The sequence below is a fragment of the Anomaloglossus baeobatrachus genome, chromosome 6 (genome assembly GCF_048569485.1).
Source record: "Anomaloglossus baeobatrachus isolate aAnoBae1 chromosome 6, aAnoBae1.hap1, whole genome shotgun sequence".
NCBI classification, from domain to species: Eukaryota; Metazoa; Chordata; class Amphibia; order Anura; family Aromobatidae; genus Anomaloglossus; species Anomaloglossus baeobatrachus.
Window position 1 is genome coordinate 535,312,914 of NC_134358.1, and position 13,244 is coordinate 535,326,157.

The window sequence follows — 13,244 nt, forward strand, 5'->3', positions numbered from 1 at the left end:
CTAGAGGTACCCTAAGTAAAGATCACTAACACATAACTTTTATTAGTTAATATATGGCTAGAATTAAAAGAACAGAGGGGGACAGGATATTAATAAATTCACTTCCTCATATAGGTAGCACAGTTGGCTGCGGACCAACTGTTGATATGCCTTCCCTAAATCACCATAACATTTCCTGCCCTGCTCTCTGCTAATTCAAATTCCTAGCTGAGAGCCCGACATGTTTCGCCAATGCTGGCTTCATCAGGGACTATTGTACCCTCAGCAGAAAAACAGATGACCACTCTGATTGATACTTGCCAATAGCTGAGTCTTCTCAACACATATAAGTAATAATCACTGTTCTTCTTTACTCTTATTTTTTTGTTGTTGTGTCTGAAGAACAGGAATCTTGGAAAACATTTAATCTTCATTTCTTATCCCATTTTACACAGTGGTGGAGTCAGCTGTTTATGTCCCACATCATCCGCTATTTCTACTTTCTATTCCAACTTAGTCATTAAGATGAAATCGTAGCACTTTTATCAATTCCGTGTTAATCATCATCCTGCCCTACATTCCGATGATTCTGTATTTGGCTTTTCATAAGTCTCTAACAATCAATCAAACTTTTTCAGTCTTTCTGAGGTATGAAAGCAATTTAAGAGCTGAAATAACTTTAAAGGAAGCTATTAATTTCATTTCAATATTTTCATTGCAATCTTTTCAGGCAATGTCATCTACTTCAGCCGTACAATTATGGCGTTTTGCCTTTATTACAATGGATATAGTCTGCGGAAATCGATAACTTGTTGGCTCATTTGCATATACGTTTTAAATTTGGTTGATAAAAATATAGCAAATTGCTATAAACTATGCAATACATTTTTTTGTGTTTTGCCCCCAAGCAAAATTCTGGGGCCCTGACCGATCACCAGAACTTGGAATTTACCCTTTCTCCCGGGCGTTCATTGTAGGCATATAGCACTGCTGAGATGGCTGAGCATCTTCATTGTTTATCATCATTCATAAGGCGGCGTTACACGCTACGATTTATCTGACGATATGTCGTCGGGGTCACGGATTCCGTGACGCACATCCGGCATCGTTAGCGACATCGTTGCGTGTGACACCTACGTGCGACTCCGAACGATCACAAATAGGTTGAAAATCGTTGATTGGTCAAACAATATATCGCTGAACAATGTTGTGTCGTTTGTGAAATGTGTACGTGTGACCGCTAATAAACGACCTATGTGCGATCTCAGCAAATCGTAACTACGATCTGGGCGTGTCACATCGCTACTGAGATCGACAGATAAATCGTAGCATGTAACGGGGCCTTTAGACTCAATGTCATATGCGTGGCCGGCGTCCTGATTCTACTGCTTTAGGCTGTGGTCTTGCATAAATCCTAAGGCGGGCTTTGCACGTTGTAACATCGCAAGCCGATGCTGCGATGTCGCATGCGATAGTCCCCGCCCCCGTCGCAGGTGCGATATCGTGTGATAGCTAGCGTAGCGAAAATTATCGCTACGCCAGCTTCACATGCACTCACCCGCCCTGCGACCGTCGCTCTGGCCGGCGACCCGCCTCCTTCCTAAGGGGGCGGGTCATGCGGCGTCATAGCGACGTCACACGGCAGGCGGCCAATAGCGGCGGCGGGGCGGAGATGAGCAGGATGTAAACATCCCGCCCACCTCCTTCCTTCCGCATATCCTACGGAAGCCGCAGTGACGCCGGTAGGAGATATTCCTCGCTCCTGCGGCTTCACACACAGCAATGTGTGCTGCGGCAGGAACGAGGAACAACATCGGACCGTCGCGTCAGCGTAATTATGGATTACGCCGACGCTGCACCGATGATACGATTACGACGATTTTGCGCTCGTTAATCGCATCATCAGTACGATGTCGCATGCGATGCCGGATGTGCGTCACTTTCAATTTGACCCCACCGACATCGCACCTGCGATGTCGTAGTGTGCAAAGCCCGCCTAAGTCATACAACAAGACTCGTTAAAGGGTCACTTTTGTCTTTTAGGATTTTTACCTCCAATAGGTGGCACCAGAGTTCATCTTCTTCCTCCCAGAAGAGACAATATTTCAATATTTCAAAGAGGAGCATTGTGGCTTAAAGTCTCCTCACCACTGGCATGCTGGAATGGCGTATCAGTCTCCGTAAGGAGAATAGCTTCCTCTTTACACCCCATCTTAGCCTGTCATACAGCCAGTTCAGATCTCCTACTTGGCATTGACGAGGAACAACCATCACGAAACACCGTGTCTGCAAATTGAGGTTCTGATCTGGCATAAATCCTAAGTCATATGACAAGGCTCGTTGAAGGGTCAATTGCTACCTATAATAGGTGGCACCAGAGTTCGTCTTGATCCTCCCTGAAGAGACAATTTGAATAGTTCCCAAAGGAGCATTGCGGCTTAAAGTCTCCTCACTGGCATGCTAGATTGGTGTGCCAGTCTCCGTAAGGAGAATAGCTTCCCTCTTAGACCAAGTGTTACCAACAAACAGAGGGAACACCACTGAGAAGAAAGTCCTCCAGTCCTTACATTCTGCAGGATAAGCCATCAATGTCTGATAGATGTGGATCCCACCACCACATCTATCTGGAGAAAACGGTCAGCTGCAGGATACATACAGGACTAACACGATAGATTTGTCTATTGGGAATGTATCTTCATATAAGACAGCAGCAAAGCCTCTTGTATTTACTTGGTACTTATGGTGCATTTTTCTGTCTCTCCTGATGTCCCCAGGTGGATAAACACACACTTTATTAAAGATTTTGATAAAAACCTGACTTGCAACACAGAAAGGTAGAATCCCTATTTTATCCTTCGGTCAACAAGCACTAAAAATGTTTAATGTAAGAGAATCATTACTGTGCAAGGAGTTGCTCTTCGCAGTTAAACCTTTATGGCCATAATTTCTTACTTCACAAGCCTGGTAGCCCATATTCTCTACAGATCAATGCTCAATGAACTTTACACAAGTCCATGGCTGTAGTACTATGACAAGACAATTGATTTCTCTCCAATAACACTCAACGGTACTCTATAAGCTAAAATGACTATTCAAACCAAGCACTGGTGCTCGGTGCACACTTGGTGTGGCCAAACAGTTATGTTGACCTTCCCACCGGCTAATTTTGCACCAATCTCTCGCTCCTCTTCCATGATTGACAGCTCTAGCCTTATAGGAACCAAAGAGGGCAGATATAAATGAAAAACAGGTAGGTGTGCCTAATTGTTTGGCCATGCCAATGGTTTTCCAGTGGCTGGGATTAGTTTGAAGAGTCATTTTGTGCTGACAGACTCCCTTCAACATCATAGGAAGCCTTTAGGCCTAAAACACACTTCCGCAAAAAAACCGTACGTGTCTTACGGTCCGTTTTTCGGGTCCGTGTTCCGTTTTTTAAGGGCGTTTCTCCGGTACGTATGGCATCCGTGTGATGGCGTATGCGAGCCGTGTGTGCGTGTGGAATGTCCGTATTGACAAAAAATACGTACGTGTGCTGTCCGTGTGCTGTCCGTTTTTAAAGGTCCGCATTCTTACCCAATTAACGATTTTAATCATTCATCATGAGATACTGGTGTTGTTGTTTGCTTTCAATTGTCCTGATAGATTAGAAACAAGTGTTTCAGATTTTGTGATGAAATACGGACACGGACGATACGTGCTGAACACGGACATACTCCGTGTGCGGTCTGTGCAGGCACGGACCCATAGACTAAAGCGGGTCCGTGCCTGCGTGTTGTCGGCCAAAAACGTGTGATTTTACGTACGTGTGCCATCTTCCATTGAATAACATGGGTCTCTGTGTGTACATGTCTCCGGTACGTGCAAATACGTACCGCACACGTACAAATTACACGGATGTGTGTTGCGGGTCTTAAAGGGCTTTTGCATCAAGACAAAGAGTAGGAATGATTAATTACTAGCAATAAACGAGCAATGAAATGCTTGAATGCTGGCTGGTTGGCAAAAGAAAGATCGGGCGGGGAGTCGAGCATGTTGATCGAGTACCAAGTGTCTTGAGCCCTCTGATGGTCGACTGAGTATCAAGCAGTGCGAACAGAGTCGCTCATCCCAACTAATTACACTTTGAATCCCCTCTCTGGTCCACCATCACCATTTTGGAGCACCCGGTCACCAGTACAGGAAGTGATATAGTCTTGTCTAACAATCCATGACTACTTCACCCAAACAATGGCCTCCAAAATGGTTTGTTCTTCAAGGGAACCTGTCACAAGATTAATTCTACCTCATATGAGAACAACGTGATGTAGGGGCATTGTTATTTCCAGTGACGTATCACTTACTGGGCTGCTTGCTGCAGTTTTGATAAAATCTGTTGTATCTACTGCAGATCTAGCAGTTTTATGAATGCTGAGCTCTCTATAACCCCACCCATGCCGCTGATTGGCTGCTTTCTGGGTACAACGTGCATAGTCAGAAAGCTGCCAATAAATTTTGAGAGGATGGGGTTATACCAAGCTCATGAATGTGGAGGGCTATCTGGTATCAGGTTTACTTGTCCTGTAATGATAATATCCTGCTGATAAAAGTGTTTTTATCAAAACTAGAATAAGCAGCCCAGTAAGTGACACATCTCTGTAATCTCCATCTCTATATTATGCTGCTCTCAGAATCGGTATTAGAAACTTTGTGACACCATCCCTTTAAAAGTGAGGCCATTGCATTCACGTTGAGTTAGTTGGCAAAAGCAGTATATGATAGCTCATTGCCCATCCTACCACAGAATCTATGAAAATATTGAGATAAGCTAGGAAAACCCTAGACAGAAAAGCAACATATAGCATAAACATCTCCCAACAGAGCATCTCGAAAACATAACTTTTTTCAAAGCTGTTTATTTCTCACCAACTACTTTTCAATATCTCCAGATAAGATAGGGAAGAACACATTTTTATATACAGTACATCATAACTGTAGAAAAATAACAAATCACATTGACAGCAAATCCAAATTTTAGACATTGATCTACTACAGCTAAGCAAAATTTACAAAAGTGACTGGAACCAGTTATCAACTATATGACGAAAAGACTTCGATTCATACTTGCACCTTTTTTTAACATTTTTAATGTTTTTCAATTTGCACCTTCTTTTAATTTGTGCCTTTTTTTAGTTTGTGTTCGCTTATTTTTCTTAAAGGGGTGGTTCACTACTTAGTTTTCCAAGCCACATCGATATAACGTTGAGAAACAAGGCTTCTCTCAAATACCTTGTATTGGCAATAGTGTCTGTGAGCGGCGCTATTGTGGTCCACTCATCCACATCGCGTGACCCCCCCCCCGGGATCCGTGACCTATGATGTCCGGTGATGTCAGGTCAACTTTCAGTTGACCTGACATCACTGCGGCCGGCCCCAGTCTTCCTAAGTGACTGGGCTGTGGGTGAAGTTTCACCGCTCGTCGCAGCCCAGCGTCTCCCTGCTCCCTCCTTCAATGCTATTGCAGTCCACTCATCCACATCGCACGACCCCCGGGCTCCGTGACCTCTGATGTCTGGTGATGTCACATCAACTTCCAGTTGACCTGACATCACTGTGGCCGGCCCCAGTCTTCCTGAGTGAATGGGCTGTGGGACTGGGCTGTGACGAGTGGTGAAATACCACCCAGTAACTCACGGAAGCCTAGGGCCTGCTTCGGTGATGTCACGTCAACTGGAACTTGACGTGACATCCCCAAACATCAGGAGGTCACAGAACCTGGGGTCAGGTGATGGGGATGAGCGAACCTCAAAAGCACTGCTCACAGGCACTATTGCCAACACAAGGTATTTGAGAGAAGCCTTGTTATTCAAAGTCATATCGATGTTACTTGGAAAACGAAGTAGTGATCCACCTCTTTAACGCTCGTCATTGTTGAAGTTTGTCGCTCTCAGATGTTGTGACATTTAGCCGAACATGCGTTAAAAAGTAAAAAAAAAGGTCAAAGACAGAAAATTAAGAGCATTTTCAACTTTGCCCAAAACTCATGAACCACGTTTCCGATTTTGAAGGATTTAGAGCAACAAAACGTCAATGAATTTCACAAGACAAAAAAAGAAAAAAGTGACTTCAAGAAAACCAGAAATGATCGATCGAGTCCTTAATATGTGTCGTATTTTTCAAACTATAAGACACACCCAGATTTGAACAACAGAAGAAAAAGCAAGCGTCAGGTCCTCTTTAATTTCCGCGCTGATTTGACAATTATCCCAATGACAAACGATACAAACGTAAAACAAATTAGTGCACATGTTCTGAATTCCACCTCGCTGAGATATTTCCTCGGCACATCTTCATTATTATACAGCATGCTCCAGCCATCTGTTTCTTTCTGTACATTGCAAACCTATTCAAGCACTTTTCATTGTGCTCATGGTATTTATAGATGTACAGATTACCTGCAGGCAAGATGGACACGTTCCCAGGAAATGCAACCGAAAGGGGCTAAAAGGCCAAATTCCTCATCTTATGACTACTGTACGTGATGTATATGCTGATGTACTGCTAAATATGTTATGATTGCGGTTCATGGGTTTAAGTCCAGTTCAGAGCTCCAATAACCCGGTCCCAGGCTGTCATATATCTTATTCACCCACGCAACATATTCATGAAGGAAAAAGCACAGAAATGGTGGTGCGAATTCTAGCAAGTGGCTGTCATGTCCATTTGCTAAACAACCAGTCACTTCTTCGATTTCTGCTCTGACCACTGGTTTCATCCCGAGTCTCTTGCTCAATGTACAGACCGACGTCACGCTGCTTGAGAAAGCTAAACTTGAAGATGTTATCAGTCCTGGCAGAAGATTTAAAGGGGTTCTCGTCTTTTGCAATTTTACCCCTTATTAAAAATTCTCTCCATTCTGTTCATAGCCAAGGTTAAGAGCAACCTCAGATGCTATACATCTTGAAAGAACTGCTCTGAAGTTGGCCAAATTGCTAAATCCAGCTAGTTTCAGTCCCCCTACTCTTCTTCTCCAAAGCTCACTTTGCTGGCGATGTCAGAATGTGGCACCTCATAATAGCATCTCAACCTTGCTACTGGACCGAACTGTCAATCTTCAGGAGAACACCACCCCCAGCAAGCAGGAGGTCAGTAGGCCGGGGAGCGGTGTGCTCCGGAAGACAGGAACTTGAGGAAACTAAAGGTGGATTAGGGTAAGCACTTTTTTTTACATATAACCTAGTGATTAATGACTTACGTTCTCTTTTTTCCTTTTTTTAAAATATGAGATTATTTTGAGGCGCTTATTAATATATAGATATAATTCAGAGACAATTGTCATGTACCGACTTTGTGAAATATCCCCTACTTCTTAATGTAGCCTGCTATCAAAATGAGGAGAATGTGACAAGACCCGTCCATCAATCTCCAATAGCTTTCTCATGTGAAATCTTTAGGTTTGGTCATCAGTAGTCATCTTAAGTACAGGATAGACATAAAAAAAGAAGGTGTTCCTGTGTGAACCTTGTATATGTAGGATTAGCAGAGGTGAGAGAGGCGCCACTCACCTGCTAGTGCTGTGCAGCCGGCACAATTCCGATTAAGGCAGGATTTTAAAACAGACACCGCCGATCTCTTCCGATCCCCAGTACCACAGTAGTAGTGTGCTGAAGAAGGATTGACCAGGAAGAGGGTAAGTGGAGAAGCGAGTGCTTCTCCAATACACCGGGCTTAACGAGGGCTCTGTGCCGGCCTGATCATCTGTTAAGCTGGGAACTTGATTCCAGGAGGCAGAAAGAAGTATCTGTGTGTCTAGATATTGCTGCCGCACCAACCGTCAGCTCCCACAGGATATGGGCGCTTACTTGGATTATTTCAATAGGTGAAAAAAGACGGTAGTTTGGGCACTGAGTGACATGCAGCGCCCAGACTACCATCTTTTGTCACCTATTGAAACAATTTTGAGAACTTTGCGGAATTTTACACTACTAAGAACATAAGTTGAAGTTCTCCAAGGCATCTAAGGTGTTAGATGGGGCTTCGTAACCTCCATTGGGTCCCTATGACTCAATTGTGAGAACCTTATGGTTTTTTCAAGAGCAGCCAGATGCCCATGAGGGCCCCAATTCATACCTTTGCGTTGGGACCCATGGCCCTGATATTTAGAAGGATGAATAGATAGATAGATGGATGAACAGATAGATGGATAGATAGCTTTATAAGTCACATAATTCTTGAAAGGGCTGATTGCTTCTATAAGACAACAGAGCCTGCGAATCAAATTTTGTCACACACTGGATGAGCTCAGGGTTCCCTAGGAAATATCCAGAAAGCATAGGAGAGGAAAATATAATCATCAGTAGAAAACCATGAAAAAATGAATTTTCTGCTTAAAAGGCTTCAATCATTTGACTATCATGAGGCATGAGAATTATTCTCCCCAGGTTTGAACTCCTAACGTCTCCGGTAAATGGCTTTCTAAAGTATCCGACTCCTTCCATTGTTTACTTTCCAGGCATCGTAGGTATATTATTTGATTCCGAGACGGGAGGAAATCCATACACAATTTCTTGGAGTTGATAAGTGTAGTGGTACTTACCTCCAGTTGCCACTGTAATTTCACGTAGGAAATGGCCGTAGAATGGAAAATCAAAGGACAGGTTCACTCTCTGTAAGGGAAGGGACAATGATAGGAGTATAAGTCACTTTTTTGTACAGAGAGAAATACTGAATTAAAGTTTCATGCCAAAGAGTGTTTTATTCATTATACTCCATACACTACTTCACGTTAGCTTCTAATAACATTCACTTTCAAGCTGTTGCCGTGGAAACAATGCTGCCGATGTAATAGAAAGAGAATTTCTGTAAAAGGAAGTGCTTAGTATACTCCGAACACATTTTTTCCCCCTATCATCAAAATAGTTTAACCTTTATGTCTGGGAAAAGCAAATTCACTCGTATTGCACATTGTCATCTCAAATGTTGCGTTTCGATGGATCATACTAAGAGAATATGGAAGGATGGTGTTAGAAGAACTGCAATGTTTGTTGGAAGGAAAACTACTTGTCAAGGACGGGTGTGTAATGGATGGCCAGGGCACACAAGAAACCCTATGCAGACCCTAAGACTGGGCTCCGTGAGCTCACTCTCACACCCGGAGGTGCCTTTAAAAGTTAGTGTGTGTAATGGATGGCCAGGAGACACTGGAAACCCTATGCAAATCGAAGACTGGGGTCCATTAGATCACTCTCACACCCAGAGGTAACCTTAAAAGGTAGGGTGTGTAATGGATGGCCAGGAGACACTGGAAACCCTATGCAGACCAAAGACTGGGGTCCATTAGATCACTCTCACACCCAGAGGTAACCTTAAAAGGTAGGGTGTGTAATGGATGGCCAGGGGACACAGGAAACCCTATGCAGACCCTAAGACTGGGGTCCCTGTGCTCACTCTCACACCCAGATGTACCCTTAAAAGGTAGGGTGTGTAATGGATGGCCAGGGGACACAGGAAACCCTATGTAGACCCTACGACTGGGGTCCCTGTGCTCACTCTCACACCCAGATGTACCCTTAAAAGGTAGGGTGTGTAATGGATGGCCAAGGGACACAGGAAACCCTATGTAGACCCTAAGACTGGTATCCCTGAGCTCACTCTCACACCCGGAGGTACGCTTAAAACGTAGGGTGTGTAATAGATGGCCAGGAGACACAGGAAACCCTATGCAGACCCTAAGACTGGGGTCCCTGAGCTCACTCTCACACCCGGAGGTACCCTGAAAGGTAGGGAGGTCCAGGCCCCTGACCTGGCCCTTCCTCCTGTCCTGGCTCTGATGACAAAGTCCCCACCACCCATACCACCCAGAAAACTTACCAGGACGGAAATCCCAAAAACCCAAATGGGTTTCTACTAACAATCTTTTACTGAAAGAATATTATAGGAAAGAGTTTTGTTCATCGTTAATGTTATTGAACCTGTATGATGAGGTTGAGTGACTATACCAGCATAGTATTGCATTTATTGACGGAAATGTGTATGGGAGCATATAGGATGATCGTTTGTGCAATAATCATTCAACCATCAAAGTAATTTTATTAAATGTGTATGGCCACCTTATGGCCAGCATAGTAAAACTACAACACTATTACAGCTTATGTCACCACTGCAATGTTGTCCGATAGGAAACAAAATCCCTGGATGTTGGGTCTGAGTTTTTGCTATGGTCGCAGGGTGTCGTGCAACTTTTTCTCCCATAGAAAAAGAATAAAACTGCAGTGAGATTTATGAAAACCATACCATTATTTTATTGCATATCATGGATGATTGTGCTAATTAATGTGCAAGTCTAAAGCAGATCACAAAGGGATGCGAAAATCATAAAATGTAGAAGTAGTGTATAAAGATGACTGATCATCATGTGACTTTCCAGCTGTTCACTTACAACGTTAGAACCTAACAGATGTTATACCTCCTATTCCAGGAGACATATAAATCACGGACTTCTGACAGCAAATCACAGCATTCATTTTGTAGCAGACAGGAAAAATGTTCAAAAAAGTAACTTAGTCCAAAAAAATCAACCTGGAATTATTTACATGTTGAAACTTTTTGCAGCCACGAGGTTATGGACAATTTCCACAGTTTTAACAAAAAAAAAAAAAAGAAAGAAAGAAAAAAGGGCAATATATCATATCCCCAGAAATTTGCTGAAAGTGGAAGCTGACAAATTATCACAATGCTCACAATGCTTTATAATTATGGGCACATTTGTTCAAATGTGCATTAAAGCACAATATTTTGTAAAAAAAAACAAAAATCTTGAAAATTAGGCTTTTTTCACATTGAGTTTTTCCCTACGTCCACAGGTCCCGTCGGAGGATCTGTCCGAACCGCCCCTCCCCCACTCTGCAAAGCGTGTTCCGGATGCGCCCAGCAGGGCCATTCACTGTAATGGAGCGCACTGCGTTAGCGTGTGCTCTGTTTTGTGCCATTTTTGCACATATACATTTTCTGCAGACGGACACCCGAATGTAGACCACCTACGTTCTAGTGTCCGCCTGCAGAAAACGTATATGTGCAAAAATGGCACAAAACAGAGCACACGCTAACGCAGTGCGCTCCATTACAGTGAATGGCCCTGCCGGGCGCATGCGTCCGGAACATGCTTTGCAGAGTGGGGGAGGGGCGGTTCAGACGGATCCTCCGACGGGACCTGTGGACGTAGGGAAAAACGCAATGTGAAAAAAGCCTTAGACATGACTAATTGTCACTGGTTGACAAATGGCCTTAAAAAATGCAGGAGGTGATTAAATCTGATACTGATCCCCAGTCAATATCCATTCTTATTTGTATAGGGAGGTGATAACAGGAGAAAACGTAGGTCACAACTAAAGCTGGTGTCACACACAGCGACAACGACAACGACGTCGCTGCTACGTCACCATTTTCTGTGACGTTGCAGCGACGTCCCGTCGCTGTCGCTGTGTGTGACATCAAGCAACGACCTGGCCCCTGCTGTGAGGTCGCCGGTCGTTGCTGAATGTCCTGCTTCATTTTTTGGTCGTCACTCTCCCGCTGTGACACACACATCGCTGTGTGTGACAGCGAGAGAGCGACGAAATGAAGCGAGCATGGAGCAGGAGCCGGCGTCTGGCAGCTGCGGTAAGCTGTAACCAGGGTAAACATCGGGTAACCAAGGGAAGACCTTTCCCTGGTTACCCGATATTTACCTTCGTTACCAGCCTCCGCTCTTGCTGCCAGCGCCGGCTCCTGCTCTGTGCACATGTGGCTGCAGTACACATCGGGTAATTAACCCGATGTATACTGTAGCAAGGAGAGCAGGAAGCCAGCGCTAAGCAGTGTGCGCGGCTCCCTGCTCTCTGCACTGTGACATGTAGCTGCATCACACATCGGGTAATTAACCCGATGTGTACTGTACCTAGGAGAGCAAGGAGCCAACGCTAAGCGCGGCTCCCTGCTCTCTGCACATGTAGCACAGAGACGTTATGATCGCTGCTGCATCGCTGTGTTTGACAGCTAAGCAGCGATCATAACAGCGACTTACAAGGTCGCTGTTACGTCACAGAAAATGGTGACGTAACAGCGACGTCGTTGTCGCTGTCGCTATGTGTGACCCCAGCTTAAGATGACTGGAAGGCTGCACAGTGGAAACATGACAGTATTAGGTATATGCATATGGAGTTTTGTTTTTTAGGTTATAAAAAATGATGCGTTTTCAAGTAAAACATTTTAGAAAACCCTCCTTTGGGGAGTTTATTATTTGTTGGAGTGGTTTTGAAAAGTTTTTTAGTGTTTTGTTATTTTTCCTGAAGCATTTTTTTGCAGTCTTTTAATTGCCTATATATTCGGTTTAGGGAGCATTATAACTCAATAGTGACAGGCAAGGGATCCCCTAGATTGATAGAACACATACGAGAATCGCACAATAGCTGCCCTGATACCCTTAATTTTGCCGGTTTAGAAAGGGTCTCACTTCCATCACAAGGAGGGGACCATCAAAAATTATTGTTGCAGATGGAGGCAAAATTAATTATAAAATATGGAGCACAAGGGGCATTGGGAATGAATGACCGCAATGATTTATCAGTTTTCTTGTAACAGAGAGGTTTTTTGCCGCAGGAATATTATCATGGTTAAATGAGTACATATGTTTGAAGATTAATGGGACTATTAGTAACGTATAAAAGATATCCCAAAAAATTAACATATATAAAAGATCAATACATAGATGGGTTTGAGTAATCCTTATCATGTATATTAATTATGTATGAATTTATTCTGTGAGTATCATTGCAATTTATATTTCTGTAGATTGTCCTATTCTGGTTTGCTCACAATTTTGTTTTTAATTAATGGTACGTTATGTGTTGATACAAAGTACCTTTTATTGTATTATACACTTCACTTGCATTTTTTATGTGCGGGGAGGTCACCTGGATGCGCTATCCTATTTAAGGAGAGCTGATCTTACCCCACATGTGGACCCGTGGAAGCCTAATTACAGGCGAAACGGCCGTCGTCCGCAGCGAGGGGCCGCATCCAGGTCTCCTCCACCCGCTGACTGCTATACACCTTTTAACCTTGTATATGGAATAAAGAATTACCGGAAAAAAAGTATCAGCATTGGTGCGGTCTTATTCTTCTTCTATGTGGATCGTTGGAACTGGCTGCTCCTATTTGACCTGCACGCTGATCCGGAATCCGTTTTGACAACCGGTGCTGTGTTTTCCCTACCTACCAGTGAGCCCAAGTGTGACAGGTACGCACATGTA

General features: G+C 43.8%; 1 protein-coding gene across 1 annotated transcript in view; it reads right to left on the reverse strand.

Moving 5' to 3' along the window:
• Positions 1–13,244, reverse strand: part of PLXDC2 (plexin domain containing 2) — a 715,905-nt gene that overhangs the window by 303,970 nt on the left and 398,691 nt on the right. The window contains exon 4 of the mRNA XM_075315582.1: positions 8,552–8,621. Coding sequence (XP_075171697.1) covers positions 8,552–8,621 — 70 coding nt within the window. The remainder of the gene's footprint in view (positions 1–8,551; positions 8,622–13,244) is intronic.